Here is a 17,626-nt window from a genome sequence, read left to right as displayed (position 1 = left end):
AGCCAGTGTCTGGAGGAGAAAAAAGCCGCCCCTGGCAACAAAGCACAGCCATTTAGACTCATGGACTGTTTGAGTTTAATTCTCAGTTGGGGGATGTATTTTGAATTGAGTTTTTTTCATCGATATGCTCATTCTATGCACATGCCCCTGGTTTGGCAGGTTTGCGTAGTGATGCAACCGATCGCCTTGCACCCACCCCAGCATGCGTCTTTCAGAAATTCAAGCAATCTCACATTGAAGATTGCCTGAAAGTTTTTAAAGACTTGCATAAAATCAAATGTAAGTAGCAGCATCTGGCTGGTGAAAGCCTTTCGTTCACCATCAGATGTGGTTTCATGAGGTGCTGGATCTCATCTGTTTTCGGGGGGGGAAAAGGTGCCCTACAGGCCTCAGTTCAATGAGTTTGGAGAGAAGCTTGTTCATACATGGTTTGCAAGTGGAGCCTGTGTGTGTGTGTGTGTGTGTGTGTGTGTGCGCTTGTATGTGTCCGTTGCATTCCTCTCCACCCGTTCCAAGTTCTTCTTCTTCGTGGATGACATGTCATTACCGCAATTACAGGGCAAGAGGACTCCGACCATACACACACACACACACACACACACACACACACACACACACACACACACACACACACACACACACACACACAAGAGGCACATACAGACGACTGCACACTTAAAAGCATGAATCCATTTACACACACACACACAAACCAAATGCATGCAGTCATCCTGAAGATCGCGCTGAATCTCTAAATTTTGTTTCAGACACTTCCCCTTTGTTCCTCTCTTTCAGCCTCTCAATGCACAACCTCTCTCTACCTCTCTCTCACACACACACACACACACACACACACACACACACACACACACACACACACACACACACACACACACACACGCACACACACTGGCTGCATATGTGCAGGAAAGCTGGGCTGACATGGGAACACGAAGAGGTTCCATCTTTTATAAATCCCCTCTCTGTCTTTCCCAAGTGTGTGTGTGTGTGTGTGTGTGCATTCATGCTCCTCTGAAAAGTACGCACAAGTCCAGCATTCCTCTTTGCCTTCCTCTCCACCTTTTTTTCTCTCACCCCCCCTCCCCCCTCCTCCCTTCTCTGCTTCTCCCCCACATCCACTCCATCTCTCTCTTTCCTCTTGTGAAAAGGTACTCAATCTCTCTCTGTGTGTGTGTGTGTGTGTGTGTGTGTGTGTGTGTGTGTGTGTGTGTGTGTGTGTGTGTGTGTGTGTGTGTGTGTGTGTGTGTGTGTGTGTGTGTGTGTGTGTGTGTGTGTGTGTGTGTGTGTGAGAGGGGGTGAGTAGGGGAGGAGAGGGAGGGAACAGGTCTCTTGGACTGAATACCTTTTGTAAAAGGAGCTGGGGTTGAATGGGAGTGGTGTTGGTGGCAGTTTCCCACCATATTTAGAAGCTACCCCCTTTTCTCCAAACACACACCCGCACACACACCGTTGTGTGTCTGTGTGCATGTGTAGTGAATGCCGGCACAGATTCAAGTTGTCAGCTGATAAGAAGGGACTTGGATCAATCCCAGTCGTATTTGGTTTACGCTGTGTTTGTGAAAACGAGCAATGTCTGTGTGTGTGTGTGTGTGTGTGTACTGGAATGAATAGACAATCATTTAGTTCTGACTCCTGAGATCTTTACTCCGTGCTTCACACAGCCAGGATGAGGAAAAGGACACCTACACCTGCGTCTCTCTGTTATCTCTCTACTTTTATTTCTCCACATTTACATGCACATTACGTTCTGTTGCTGATAACAGTGATATGAATGATCTATTTCTGTATCTATCATTGCTCTATCTCTGCACATGATGTGTGATGAATGAGCTTCCAGCCTGTGACTGACTTATTCATTAGTGAACTCTCTCAGGTTCGTCCCTGGTTGTCACTGATATGCAGGCGGCAGATTCTCATGACTGTTCAACCACACGTCTACAAAGAACAACATTACCTTGAATTCCATTTTAAGTTCAGTCTGAGTTTCAATTCTGCTTCTCGAGTTGTTTCTCTTTATTGTTTGTTTCATTACCAGTAGAATCAACATTCAGGAAAATCTGCAGCTCTAATAGAGTCTCAGAAAGTTCAAGTTAATAACAGGTTAAATACAGGTTTACAACCTTCAGTCTTTATTTTCCATTTGTTTGTCCCTCTGTCTTTTTTTTTGTAGTTTTGCAACTTGTCAGAAAAACTCTAGAACCTCGATAAACTCAAACATTCAGTAACCAAACATTTGCAGTGCCTATTTGAGTTTAATCTCTCCACTGCTTCCTAGGAGATGTGAATGTCGGGCAAAATGAAGCTGCTTTCAGACATGCACTGAACTCCGCAGATCCTCAGTGTATTTCCTCCAGAGGACATGCACGTATGAATGCAAAAGTCAGAGTGAGAGATCCACCGCGAGCGATCTCCACAGCGGCATTTATACGTTACATCCTGCCTCTGTCTGCTGCGCCCGGCTGCTCCACCGCTCGCCTAAATATTGTGGAGGAATTGTTGCTGTTGTGAACAGGTCTGTAAAGTCTGTATCCAATTCTTCAGACTTCTCTGAAAACGGCTCAAGAGGAAGAAATGGCAAAAGTGCAATGGTTATGTCCAGCCCCCAATAAGACTTGTTAAAATAGTGACACTATGGAGCACAGCACTGGTTTTTAAATCCGCCTGATGGTATTTAAAAATGGCAGTGATGCAAGATTCTTGCAAAGCTTGTGTATTAGCAACCAAGCACTTTCAGTACTGCAAACTCTGTCCCTGTATTTTTCAGCCGAATCAAACAGTAATATGTTGGTTGCAAAGACTAAAACAAAATCAGAACCAACTTACAGCTCCTGAGTTCATGGTAGAGTTCCCAAAGTCCCCGAAAAGTTGGTGTTCTGCATAAAAGAGTTTTAATTAAGTCCTTCTCTCGGCTTGTGGATATCAGTGGAGTGTGTGTCTGGCTCTGGTTTCTGTGCTTAATTGTTATCCAGGGCAGGAAGCAGCAGTTCCTCTTGGTGGTCTGACCACAGTCGGTCCGAACAGGCTACAGTGAAGCGTCTCGTGGAGCCATGATGTTTGTATTTAGTGAGATTTGATTCCCTCACACGATACGTTTCTCTGTTCTGCACATCGGGGTGTTTGTGTTTATCCCTTCGATAACACAGTAACAGATCTGTGGCAGCTTATAAATCCTCTGCAATAGTGCTAATGTGAAATAACACTAAGCAAAGGGAACATAAAACATCTGCAGCTAAATGCGGCACATTTAATTCCGAATTGCATTTCAGGACGCGTAAAAGTGTTCAACATTCCTAGAAAAGCACCATCTTGTCAGTGTGTAGCTCAGACAGACACATTCCTCAGATGAAAAACATTACCAGCCCTGCTTTCAAATCAGGTTTTTATGGCTCAAACTGCTTTCAGCCAGAGTTTCTGGACTTTTAATAGATTTCTATCATCTTCCCTTCCTGCCCGCTGGCGATAGTGCTTTTGGGGACTGAAGAATTATATCTGAAGTCAATGCTTGTCTCTTTCCTAAGAAGGACTTGTCACATCTGTCATGTGTGAATCATGTATCATGCTTCCATAGAAAGACTTGAGACAAAATTAAACCCTGAGCTAAGTTTGGAATAAAGCAGTTTGCGAGCAGTGAGCTACGCAGGATAAAAGTTATTGAGAAGTTTATCGGTCAGTGGCTGGTGGTGAATTGTGTTGAAGGCAAAACAAACAATAGCCTGTCATGATTTATTTCTCATATCTTAATGTGCAGAAGGACAAAAGGAGCTTGGATAATGTTCTAATCAGCCCCCTCGAGCCTAAAGGGAAACTACAGGGGAAAGGCTTCAAGGCTGTTTTCATGGCCATGGGGATTTGATATTATTATGACAAAGTAATAGTTTCTATGCTTCTGTAGACAAAGTTAACGGAACATAACATCTCATATTTGAGCTTTTGCTTTTTCTTACTACGTAGATCTAACAAAGCCACTAACTGCAGAGGAAAAACACAACTGAGGACAACCAGACCAAGCTTATGTATTGATTCAGCATTACAGTGCATGACCTGTGCCAGGACGTGACTAACTTTCACCTCCGCAGCTGCAGGAATTAAAAAGCAGCAGTCAGCTTGTGCAACAAAGTAGACAAGCGGGGGCGGCGTGCATGTGTTACAACGGTGTAAGCGTTATTACTCAATGAAACTAAGTATTTAAGCTAACTTCAAGGTCCAGTGTTCTGGATTTAAGGGGATCTGATGACAGAAATTCCCCTTATAGCTCTTTATATCTACAGAGGGAGTGGTTCTTTTTCCACGGCCTCATCCATGTTCCACCACCATGTTTCTACAGTAGCCCAGAATGGACAAACCAAACCTCGTGCTCTAGAGGGGACCAGATTGAGTTTTACTTTTATGTTGTGTTAAGGCCACCGTAGGTTATCTGGATAGGGTTGGCGGAGCGGTTTCTGTTGGTTGCAATCTGCACCCTCACCACTAGATGCTGCTCAGCTGTGCACACCTGGTCCTTTCTTTCTTTCTTTATTTTTTCATCTTGTCGCGGTGTGAGTCCACTTCCCACATGTGTTGTTTCAAATTTGCCGTTGTTTGCAAGTTCATGTCACCGCAGCGGCCGCGATGGTTTTGCAGTGACGAGCCGCTGCTGTGCAGGCACAGTGTCGTTTATTTTTGTCCTTGCTAAAATTCAAGACTAGTTTCCGAGACCAAATTTATTCTGAGCAAAAAATGTCACTCTCGAGAGGTTTTCGCCTGTTTGGAGGTTGCACAAATGTGTGCTTGTCTGGGTGTGTGTGTGTGTTTGTATTTCTATGACTGTGTGTGTGTGAGGGTCAGGAGAGAGAGAGGTGTGAAGCAGTCGACTGGAAGTAAGTCAGACAGTCTGCTCGGAGGTTGTGAATATCCTTTATGCTTCATCAGGATGGACAAACTCTTTGGGCGTGTGTGTGAATGATGAATGACTGTATGAGTAATGACTGTCGTGTTATGAGGTCAGAGCTGCCTTGGCAAATCGTGTGTGTGTGTGTGTGTGTGTGTGTGTGTGTGTGTGTGTGTGTGTGTGTGTGTGTGTGTGTGTGTGTGTGTGTGTGTGTGTGTGTGTGTGTGTGTGTGTGTGTGTGTGTGTGTGTGTGTGTGTGTGTGTGTGTGTGTGTGTGTGTGTGTGTGTGTGTGTGTGTGTGTGTGTGTGTGTGAGACATATAGGTGTGTGTGTTTTAGTCTATGCATCTTTTATGTCCGAGAGAGGCAGTTTCCATGCTAACACAGAGCTTTCTGTGTAATGACCCTGACGCACACGTATATACACAAACATACACATGCACGCTCATGCTTTTTACGCACATACACACCAAAAAAAATTCATAGACTTGGACAAGTGGGGGATTGTCTTCTGGATCCAACATGGAATTTTTCAATTTAACACTTTATCCCTGTTGGGAATCGACACCTTATTCCTCCCACATTCCACTGGGGAACGGAAACCACTGCGTGCGTGTGTGTGTGTGTGGTGATGTCTGAAGCTGTCAACAGCAGCATCCATCTGGTAATGATTCCACTGGAAAACAAAGGTCATTATTCATTCATTGATAGCCTGCATTAAATTCCAAGTTATGTGCATTGGAGCCCGTAGGAAAAGTGCAACACACCACAGAGAACAGCTGCGAGGGCGAAAGTGTATCTACGTTTTCTCCACAACTCAGTTCCATCATGACTCAGCCTCAAGGCCAATTCATACCTCTGTGTATAATCAGCGCCATAGTTACGGCGTAGCTGTGCATCATCACCACAACATCTGTGATTGGTCCAGTTGTTGGAATGTAGCATCATTCATGTTCGTGGCCGAAAAAACTAATTTAAGTCACCCTCCTTCTGCCTCCGTTAAAAGTAAAAAAAAAGTTATTAACTACAACTTTCACATTATCGGCTCAGTTTCAGTCTCCATTGTTTGAACTCCGCACACAGCGGCATAGACAGAAGTACAAGTATCAGAAGTATCAGAAGAGAGAAGTATCTTTAGAAGGCAAGTATACAGTCAGTGGATAAAATGGAAGATCATAGTTTTTTTTTGCACTATGCAATTTCATACATCAGTTGCTCCAAATTGCAGTGGAAGGTTAAGTGTTTAAATTTAGAGGATGCCAATGCCAAGAAGTGATATAACAAGACCTTTAGATTTGAGTTTATCTCCAAGTCGGTCTGTAAATGCTTCAAAGGGAAAGTTTAGATATTTTGGGAAATACTTTTAAGTCTTCATGTTTTTACAGAGAGTTAGATGAGTAGATTGATACCACTCTTATATATGTATAGTATTAGATGATATAGAGTCTTATTATCTCTATTATACAGAGTGAAACAGGACACTTGCCAAGAAATATTCCAAATAAAACTTCTGGTTTTTACATTTAAACTTTTGTATGAATTAAGTCAATAAACTTATAAGGTCTACATTTTTTACTTCAATTTACCTGAATCTCGTCATTTCTCTCAACCTTCACAATCAAAACCAAATTTATCTGCATGGCTGCTCACTCCTGGAGGTGGGTGACCATTTCTAGTTTTAAACCAGATGAATGAGAAACACAAGTAGACTAGATGCAGTTAGCTTGTATCGTATTGCTTTTATATTGGTAAATTATACAGTGTGGACTTTAGTAGAAAATCCTCACTTCCTGTATGTTGAAGACGGTTTCCTGCTGGTAACCTTAGCCCACACCAGAAGTTCTTGAAATGTTGGCGAACAATATCGGAGTCACACTTCTAATAGTGATTCAGGCTGATGTGTGTTCATGGACAGAAAGATTGACTGAATGTCATATGAGTTATAGAAATTCATGCCTCATGCGTCCTCTTGTTCATTCACGTTCCCTTTTATCATATAAACCAAACCTTTACTTACTCCCTCGTTCTTCCTCCCTTCTTTCTTCTCTGTCTCGCCCCTCTCTTTTTCCTGGCAGAGCCGAGAGTGGTGTTACCATCTGTCTGTGATGTGTCCTGGACACAACTCTCTGTGTGTGTGTGTGTGTGTGTGTGTGTGTGTGTGTGTGTGTGTGTGTGTGTGTGTGTGTGTGTGTGTGTGTGTGTGTGTGTGTGTGTGTGTGTGTGTGTGTGTGTGTGTGTGTGTGTGTGTGTGTGTGTGTGTGTGTGTGTGTGTGTGTGTTCAAGGTAGGATGGCCAGGCTGAGCTGGGAATGGGGCTCAAATGGAGGAAGAAAGAGGGTTTTAGACAAAGGAGAAAAATCAAGAATTAGAAAAGGAGGTAGAGTCGGAAAGACACAAAAGATACCAAGAGTGTGTGTGTGTGTGTGTGTGTTTATGTTGCAACAATATGAGCCACAGCTGTGTGATCCACCTCGACAGTGCGAGAGGACAACCGGCTGAAAGAAAAGACACACAATGACACACAGCTGTTTTCAGAGGGACGATAAGTGTGTGTGTGTGTGTGTGTGTGTGTGTGTGGTACTTAAAGCAAATTCCTAATGTATGCTGCCTGTGTTCATGTGTGTTCATAGCAGTTTTGAGCCCGCAGCTCTTTAGCGGTGATTTCACTCAGCACGTTGAATTAAAACACCCGCGTCCTTCAGTAATCTGGCAATGAAGCTGTGTGTGTGTGTGTGTGTGCATACATGTATGTTTGTGTGTTAAGTTGGCCGGGGTTTGCATATATATATACAGTATGTGTGTATTCCCCTGAGAGACAGTGTGTGCATTGCACTGCTGATGTGGATGAATGATAAAATGAACAGGGTAAATACCCCGTGGCTGTTTGTTTTTATTTACTCTTTTTACGGTTGTGCTTTTTGGTTTTGGCGCAGTCATTACACAAGCAGGAGGAGCCAGCTCCAGATTTAGCTCTGGTTTAATCTCCAAAGAGCGCAGACACAGTTGACCCCAGAAGACCTCATAGACCTCCCATCCTCTGTGTATGCTCGCGTGCTTATGGAGAATACTAAATCTGCTGTGTGCTCTATTGACAAAGCTAATGGCAGGTGCAGTTATCCCCATTCACTGATCAAACTAAGACCTTCCTCTGCCAATATTTCTTTTCTATTAATCCTCCAAATGGGATAATAACTATAATCCATCATTTACAGGACTGTTGATGAAGGGCTTTGACTCAGTCGCTCATCCCTGTGCTTCTGTCTCTTTATTCTCTTTTACTTTCTTATTGACATGATGGGACTTGTTGTATTTTAATAAAGCTGAGGCAATGCCAGTCTAAGATGAAAACACAACTTACTAGGTAGGCACTAATGTTAATCTGTTAAAAACACTACAATAATATAACGTGTATGTTATTTCTTTCTTACAATTATCTGTATCTTTTCACATCTCCTATTGTTATTCTTGCACGTTTGTTAAATTGAACTCTTCAGATTCCTCCCTCCTTCTCTCTCATTATTTAAACACTATGCATGTGTAGTGTATGTGTGACATGTTGACATATTGAGCAGCAAGATATTCTCCTTCTCAGATGAATATTTCGGATTTTCAGATCTCATTTGGTCTAGAGTTGGATAATATGGCCAAAAATTATAATATATATTTAATTACTTTTGCTTTTAGTTTCCTTTCTCCAGTCCTTCTCCAGTATTCGTTTTACTTTACTTATTTGTTTGATTGCTGTTCTTTTTCTCTCTCTCTCGTTCTGAGTATTTCCATAGAGAATGTATAACTACCTGTCATTTCATGTACACCTCCGTTATTAGATATATCTGGGTTTACATCCAAGTACTTATCCCGGTTGGGATTGAAACCACATGAAAACAGTAAACCCGTCGGAAACAGACAAATTTAATAAAAGTTCCTCAACGATGAGGTTTTCACGCTCCGTTGAAGCAGCAAATTGCTTCGTCGTTGACGAACCTGCACAATAAACTGATGGTGACACATCAGTAGTTTGGCATAATGCAAGGTTCACGTAAACTGATAGATTGACATTTGAGGGAAATCATTTGCTTTTGGGCCCAAAGTACAAAAAAAAAAAAAAGTTGGCCCCACTTATAAATGCCTGTTTAGCATCAAACTGCTTCCACTGCTTCCAGCCTCTATGCTAAGCTAGGCTAACTGGCTGCTGGCTCCAGCTTCACATTAACAGTGTAGATGTTTAACCAACAGACTTTTGTTTCCAGTTGGTTAAACCAGCGCAGGACAATATACCTAATCTGTTATTCTGTTTCACTTTTCATGTTATGATGACTGTATATATTTATTTCTAGTGTTATCACATACCATTGACATGTGGACTGGAGGAGCTGGGAATCAAACCGCTGACGCTCTGGTCTGTGGTTCCCAGCTATAACTCTTAAGCCACAGCCGGCCCTTTGCGTGACATTCCTGTGAACTTCACCCGATGACACAATGGAAATGTGTTTCTCTGCGTACTTGTATTTATGACCGAACAATACTTAAGTCCCCTGTTTGTCCTTCTCTCTCTCTCTGTACTTCCTCAGGTAGGGCAGTTCAGTGAATTTCTCCATGAATGTACGTCACAATGATGATGACAGACCAGATTCCACTGGACTTGGCTCCGCCCCCCCTCCTGAACGGGGAGGTCCCTCTCATGCCTCACATGGTTAACGGTGATGCTTCACAGCAGGTAAACACACACAAACACACCCATATGCGCACAAGAATAGACGACAAACAACCATGCACTCGCTTGTCTTTGTTGTCATTTCGTCACATGCCTCATGCATGGCTGCCACAGGTAATGAGCAGCTGCCAGGCTGTTAATCTTCAGCGTTTGTCCTGTAACAGGAACAAGAATAAACAGAAACACACACTTGACTCATTCCGTCCTACAAACGTGTCTTTAATCAGCATATATCTGGCCGTCTGGCTCCATTGATGGATCCCAGGCCTTAACTCAAATTACTTTGGAAAAGGATTCAAGCGCTTATCTGCGCTTGGCTGATCTTATCAGACGCCACAGAGCCGAAGGGATCACCTTCAAAGTACCAAACCCCACCTTAGCTCTGCACAGGCAAAAGGAAGAGATCAACGTAATTAAAAACATCAGTTAATTTGAGCCGGGTTCAATCCTGTCGTCGCAGATATTTTTACACACTGTGTGCTTTTGGTAGATGAGGGATGATGATGTGTACGTATCATCTCCAGAGTGTCCCCTCACAGCTCAGAACAGTGGGAGTGTTTTGGCTGCGACACATAACAGTTAGGGAGGGTTTTGGCTGTAACACACAGCAGTTAGGGAGCGCTTTTTATTGTAACACCCTGGAGTTTAACCCCGGTTCTCAGTGTGGGATCAGAGATCTAGACCACTGATTATATAGATTTAACTCTTCATATGTGTGAGTCCATGTTTGTGTGTGTAGTTGTTTTTTTGGGGTCTGTCCTTCACTGTGTGTGTTTGTGTGTGTGGGCACTTGAGTCTGAGTACATACTTGTGTGTTTGTGTCTGTGTGTTTGCTTCCTGTCTGTCTGTCTGTATCTACCTGCCTTCACCTGTTTATGTGTGTGTTTGTCTGTGTCTCTTCCTCAGATACATCGATGAGATTGTCAGGGTGCGACACCATATCTCTGTACAATCATTTGTTAGATAAAATGTGATGGAGAATTTTACTTAAACAATGTGCTTAAATTATAACTAAATGGAATTTCTTGTTGAGGGATCCCATTATTCACCTTTCGGAAAAAGTGAAACATCTTTTTGGGTTTTCACTTAGAGACAAGTTAGAATCTAAATAAGGTTTCTCTCACATATGATTTAATTAAACGTAACAATTCGGTTCCATTTGGAATATGGAACACTGCATCAGTTACATGATGAAGTGCGACAATGTAGCCAATCACAAGCTCCATATTCTGTTCCATTATAATATGGAACCCTGCATTGGCTAAATATTGAGGTCTAACATTGTAGCCAATAGAAGGTAACTTTTTCTGTTCCACTTAGATCCTTTTATTGGCTACATTGTTTTCCACTTCATTATGATATTAAGCTCATTAGTTTTGCATTAGTTCCTCCTTGTCCTCTTCCAAATCTAACTGCTTCATTGGCCTTGATGTTTAACACCTAGTGGATTAAGATTTAGTTTTTTTTTATTCCCATTTCTGTTTAAACAAATAAAGTGAGCTGCTTGGCAAACCGCTGACCAGTTTTGCATGCATATAGATTTATTTATTATTTTAGTATTTTGCATTATTTTAAATTCCAATGTAAATTTAGATTTCAGTGAAGGTGTTACCTCTGGAACAGAACTTCTGGTTCTGCTCCTGCTCTGGTGTCAGTTTTGGCTACGTCACTGTTTGTGAACGTATTGTGCGTTTAAAAAGCCAAATGGCACAACAGGATTACATTACCATTGTGAAGAGTAACAGCTCAGATGTCCTGCCTGGAAATGTTGAATAAATAAGATCCCTCAACTAGAAGACAAGTAGTTAAAAAGAAGATGTTAAAATAAAAGTTTGTAGCTTGACTTTAAACATAAGGTTTTTAATGCTACAACTGTATTTTACAGCAAAACAGTTTTTGCGAATTCCAAGGGTACAAAACCTTTTATGGTCATCATTCGGAATTATTTCAAACTTAATATTTAACATTTTGTGCATCAAAGCATTAGTTAATTGCATGATAACAGCCTCAGGGACCCACCATGCTATATAAGCATAACAGTAACGTTACATTACATTATTACATTTAAACATGCAACATATGTGCATTTACTTCACATCACACCCACCCACAAGGTCTGATACAGGGGTTTTCTCAGTCCTTAGGAAACATGGGTCGCCCTGTACTATGCTGGGGTTCCCATAGCAACAGCAGCCGCTGCCGCAGACAGAGCAGGAAGTGTGTGTGTGCGTGTGTGTCTGAGGGAGCGGAGCAGGTTAGGGCTGAGATGGGAGAGCATGCAGGCGCTACGGGAGAAACGAATAGTATGAGGATTTTACGACGGCGCACCTGTAGAGCGTAGACAGGGCTGCTCGTGTGTATGTGCGTGTGCATGTGAGCATGAATACATGTGCGCGTGTGTGTGCAATGGAGGGTCACCTGTTTCATGTCTACAGCCACGTGTACACTCTCAACAATCTCTATGCGGAGAATATGACGGTAAGGTGCATGCATACTCCCTTCACGCACGCTCAGCAGAAACACTGGGAAAGGAAAACAGTGTCATGTTTTGGCTTGATCTGTACATGCTCACCTGCCTGTGTGTTTAACTGTGCTTTTATGTGTGTGTAATATTTATATGTACTGGTTTTGTACATCGTTTTGGTTTTGCAAGTCAGTGTGTTCAAAACAAAGTCTTTTTGCTAAATCATGGTATGTGAGACCTGATTATCAGCTTAATTAAAACCTCATTTATACTGCACATGTGTCCGCCCTACTCCGGGATCTGTTGGCTACTGTGTGTTATGTCACCTCTGCAAGACAATTGAATACCCATCCTGGTTTGTAATTATTGCAGATGGATGAGTTGTCAGTTTGTGTTTCAGTTTTGTTTTCCCCTTAAAGCCGTCACAGTTTCTGTTGTGAAACATTTCATCTGATCCACGCTTTCTAACCATGTGATCTGTGTGTGTTGATACAGGTGATCCTGGTGCAGGTGAACCCGGGGGAGACGTTCACCATCCGGGCAGAGGATGGATCACTGCAATGCATCCAGGGTCAGTCTTCTCTTTTACTATCATATGAACACGTGTTCACTGTGGGATTACTCCCCATCACATTTATCATCTGCTGGCACATATATGTGGACACACGTGACACGAGGGCCACTGTCTTTCAGACATTTGTATGCTTTATGCTAATTCTATTTATTTCAGTTGATTATCAAAGTCTGACGATGGAGACTTGTGACTCGACTAAAACCCACATAGTGAATATCCTGCTGCTTTTTTAATGTGAGAACATGCAGGTGAAAAGCATGTATCATGTTTTCATACAGCATTATAGAGATTGGAGAAATGATCACTATGGGATGTCAACAGCGTTACCACACAGCAGTTTTGTGACATTTTAAAAAGCCGATAATGTGAATACCGTGACCTCTGAATCAGGTTTGAAGTCTGAAACAATGTCTGCCGTCCAGAAATTGTACAAACTATCACCAGCATATTAGTTTTTTACACTAATGTAAACTTGCAGAAACTTCAGAATAGCCTTAGGTTGTTTTTATGGGCACAACCAATTAGGTCTGGAAAGCTTGCACCAGAATCTCCATATTTTCAAAATGTTAGTTGAACGCATAGTGTCAGTGTCTTACTCTCTGGCTGTATCAGATATCAGCACATGAAAAGGCTGGAAATGTAAGCTACTTAGAGGCACTTAACCAAAGGAGGTGGCAGTTACACGGGAATTCCCCCAACTCTTGTGGAATCGCGTCCCACTTTGATGATGTCACCAGTGTAAGCTGTTACTCAGAAACTTTGAAAGGGCGCCTTTGTTTTCTTTCCAATCTCTCTCTCTCTCTCTCTCTCTCTCTCTCTCTCTCTCTCTCTCCCCCTCGGTCTGTCTGTCTCTCCCTTCTTCTCTCGCTCTTTCTTTGCCCTCGGAGTGAAGGTTTTCTTTGAGAGAGAGAGGGAGAGAGAGTGAGTGCAGTTTTGGCTCAGACTCTGACTCCCCATCACCGCTACCTCCCCGTAGTCTATGTTGTAACTAATTACAGCCCGCCTCCTTTTCTCCACCCGCCATGTAATTCAATTTTCCCCTGAAATCAGAGGGATCGCCCCAGACACACCTATGGGCAGAGATAATGCCGGATGGAGATGGCACACGGTCGGATGGGCGGGTTCAAAGATGTGCAGATATGGTCGGCGGAGAGAATTTCTTAGATATGCCGCACTGACTGGGGTACAGATGGATTAAAGACAGATTAAAGAAAAGTTTAACGTGCACTCTGATTGGATGAGCGGGACACTGGACGCTGCTTTGCAATAAGACTCTGTTGATGTCGTTGGCGTCTGGCGGTTGTCTGTTTATTGGTGTGGCTGCACGCATAATTTGGCATTGAAGGCACAGTGTGTTTGTGTGTGTTTTTTACTTTGGTTGACGACAGTTAATTGGGCGGGTGGTCGGGGGGGCTTGGGGTCATGTTTGAATGCACATATTATTAATGTTGAGGGCCACACACACACACACACACACGCACGCGCGCGCGCGCGCACTCGCTCTCCCTCTCCCTCTGTCTCTCTCTGGAGGAGGTCAGTGGGTTTAATGAGAGGTGGAGTGTGGCAGTGTGTTTTGAGGGCGAACTGAGTCGCTCTTTAGACAGAGACTCGGTGTGATTACCGAGACCTCAGAGCTCCGTGTCTGCGCCTGCTTGTGTACTCGTGTGTGTGTGTGTGTTTGTTTGGATGGCGCACTTGTGTGCAAGCGTATGGGGGACAGAGAGCGAGATTACAGAGACCTCAGGGCACAACCAGGAACCAGCTTTTATATAAAGTAACCTCTGTTTAGCTGCTGCACTGCGGTGCATGCATGCAGACGTGCACACACACACACTCACAGATGCTCTGCCAAGGCACAACCAGTCTGGAGACGTCGATACAGCAGCCATAAGAGATTCTTTCATTTGAAACTTCAGCCTCTCTTCTCCTCTGCTCGCTGCTCTCTCCATCTTTTTTCCTCCTCCTCGGCTTCCTTTCCTCCCGCCTCCCTCTTCTTTCCTTTCCTCCTCATTCGTCGGCCTCCAGCTTTTTAAAAAGCAGAACCTGGAGCAGAAAATGGAGTTTTGTATTTATTGGCCTAACGTTAAGTGCTGCTCATTAGCCGCAGCGCTGTTAAATGGCATTGGCTCAATCGTGTTCTTTTATTTGGACTGACAGTTTGCATAGAATATTTTTATGCTCAACAAATTCAAAAACCTCAGGGCTCGTATAAAATCCCTTTAAAATGGCAGCTTTTACGTTTCCAGTCATTTCTGCCTACTCTGAAATGCAGAAAATCTTTCAGTTACTCTCAGTGATGAACTTCACCTTATTTGCTCTTGGTTATTTGTTCCTTTGTGCCACTTCTACAGCAGCAAATCGGGGAAACTCTATCTGAACTGTGTGTGTGTGTGTGTGTGTGTGTGTGTGTGTGTGTAAATCTGTCTGCCCCCTCTTTAAACACACTGACCTCTCGATGCTCCGGGGGTCACTCTCCTCCGTTCCCCTCCCCCCTCTTCAAGCCCCCTCTCCCTTTCTCTCTCCCCCCCCCCCCAAGACCATTCCCCTGAGCTTTCCCACACTCACATCAAAGCCCAAGACTCTAGAGGGTGTGTTAGAGCACCCTGCTCTGGAATGTCAGTGTGTTAATATGTGTGTGTGTGTGTGTTTTACAAGGCTGTGTTGATTTACTGTGTTGCTTGCTCTTTGTTGGACTTTTTATGAGGGATGATGATGAGGCCAGGCGGTGAACGGCAGGAAGTCGCATCCTGCCAGGCAGGACGTGACGTCACACTCGGGTGGCAGCAGCAGCGAGATCCCTCCTGCGGTGAACTCTCTTGTCTCAGCAGAGATTAATAACCGTTGATTAGCTGGTCGGTAGCAGCTACCGCGGAGGTCTTCAGTTCATTGGCCACAACATCTGGTTTCAACTTCACTTATACGACATCTCGACATATTTGAATAGAGGTGCTTCGTCTGAAATGGATCTTTTTGCCTCCAAGAGCTTTGATTTTTTTTTACGCCTGTCTGTGGCTTTATGATCGACTCATATTGTTTGAATCAGTGTTTCAAATAAAGTTGAAGAGGTCGTTGAAACATCTTGGATAAGTTGGACAAACATTCTTTTCTCTATGAGACACTACAGATAGAAGATTTATGATTTGTGCCATATGAGTACATGAGGAAAACTGTTGGTCCGGATCTGGAAAAACCAATTCGAGACATATTTATAAGGAGTTGAAGGCTACAGCCACACTTACGTTTTACATTTCAAAACATTCTCCATCTACAAGCATCATTAATATTCCCCGTCCACATTAACGCGCCTGAAAATGTATATCACGTGATAATTCGTTTGTAGATGTTTATGCGACAGTGTAAAGATGAGAGGGAATCTTGCTTTTTGTTAAAATTTAATTTGCTAAACGGAGTAATTCTAAAGCCAAATACTTTAATTCCATTAATGAATCAAAATTAAATGTCCTGATAAATATTTAACTTAATTGGATAAATAATAATATTCAGTTATTGCTTTATTTGATTAGCATGCATGCACGATACAGTCCATTCTGAGAGCAGCTAATGTACTACTACAGTGACATGCTGTCGTGTATTTTGCTGCTCTCCAGTCAGTCTGTATTTTCACTGCCAGTGTGTCCTCGTTGCACCGGCTGTGTGTGCACACATTTCTTTGCTTGTGTGTCATCTGGACAGTGCAGAGTGTGAATCATGTCGAGGTCTGTTTTGCGTCTTGCCGGCAGATGTGTGCTGTTTGTTTCAACGTGTGTGTGTGTGTGTGTGTGTGTGTGTGTGTGTGTGTGTGTGTGTGTGTGTGTGTGTGTGTGTGTGTGTGTGTGTGTGTGTGTGTGTGTGTGTGTGTGTGTGTGTGTGGCTCACTGCTCCTCTCTGCCTTGTCCCTCAGTGGCTGCATCCTAATTCTCTAATTTGATCTCATCTCCATGTACACCCTGACATCCATCAGGCCAGTTGTCATTAAAGACTTTCCACTTATCTTATTTCTTCTCGGAGAAGCTTAGATGGAGGATACACAAGTGCTTCTTAGGTGGAAATCTGAAAGAAAAACAAATTGGATATTTGGGCCAGTTTAGACCACTGCATAGAATCATGGTGAATCTATGTATCTCCCTCCATCGCCCATTTTGAAGCCTGATGTGCACCTCCCTTGAAATTTAATTACATATGTAGATGACGCTGACCACAACAACTATTATGTATCTGCTTGGTAGCATCACATTTCCTGCTCCCATGTCTCTCAGTGGCCAGACAGACAGACAGACGGACGGACGGACACACCCAACGTCTCTTCCAACATCCTCTCTCTTTTCTGTATTGTGGTCATTTCAGCAAAACTATTGCTCAAGATGTATCAGTTCCAATTCCAACATGATTCTCTCCATTTCTGCCTCCATTCTTTGAAATACATGAGGAAACTCGGTACAGTGGCATAGAAACCCCGAGTTTTCTTTTGTCAAATTACTGACATGATTAGACAAATAGTACCAACACCTCAGGTCTAGTTTATTCAGTTTTTTCAGATACTTTTGTTTTCTTATTTAAGTATTCAAAGTTGGATGTGGGCCGAATGTCTGCTTGAATGACGGATATGTTTTTACAGAATTCACTTTTAACACTATCATCAACATTGGGCTGACACGGCCTGTTCAAGGTGGGATTTTCGCGGATGGTGCAGTGTGTCAGTCACACACACTCAAGATCGTCTTCAAAACGTCTATAGGCCACTATTAGGCAGGAAGATTATAAACATACTGAATAATGGATTTGTAAAGGAAACCGAAAGGACTTTTTGTATGATAATTGTGAATTCAGATGAGGCCCCTGCTTGCATCTCAACCTCGCGTCTCCTCCAAGCTTTCGAGGTGGCTTGAACTTAGTGAGAACGGGAAACAGTGGACCAGGATCGTTGGGATTCACTGTGTGTGTTTTTCTTCCCCTTTTAAGTATTTCTCTAGGCTCCTACCCGTCTATTT

General features: G+C 43.1%; 1 protein-coding gene across 1 annotated transcript in view; it reads left to right on the top strand.

Moving 5' to 3' along the window:
* Positions 1 to 17,626, top strand: part of fndc3ba (fibronectin type III domain containing 3Ba) — a 96,960-nt gene that overhangs the window by 15,865 nt on the left and 63,469 nt on the right. Inside the window, exons 2-3 of the mRNA XM_034577125.1 lie at positions 9,458 to 9,603; positions 12,560 to 12,635. Coding sequence (XP_034433016.1) covers positions 9,487 to 9,603; positions 12,560 to 12,635 — 193 coding nt within the window. The 5' untranslated portion in view covers positions 9,458 to 9,486. The remainder of the gene's footprint in view (positions 1 to 9,457; positions 9,604 to 12,559; positions 12,636 to 17,626) is intronic.

This window comes from Hippoglossus hippoglossus, chromosome 22 (genome assembly GCF_009819705.1).
Source record: "Hippoglossus hippoglossus isolate fHipHip1 chromosome 22, fHipHip1.pri, whole genome shotgun sequence".
NCBI classification, from domain to species: Eukaryota; Metazoa; Chordata; class Actinopteri; order Pleuronectiformes; family Pleuronectidae; genus Hippoglossus; species Hippoglossus hippoglossus.
Note: the sequence above shows the minus strand (reverse complement) of the source record. Positions and strands in the feature narration are given on the sequence as shown.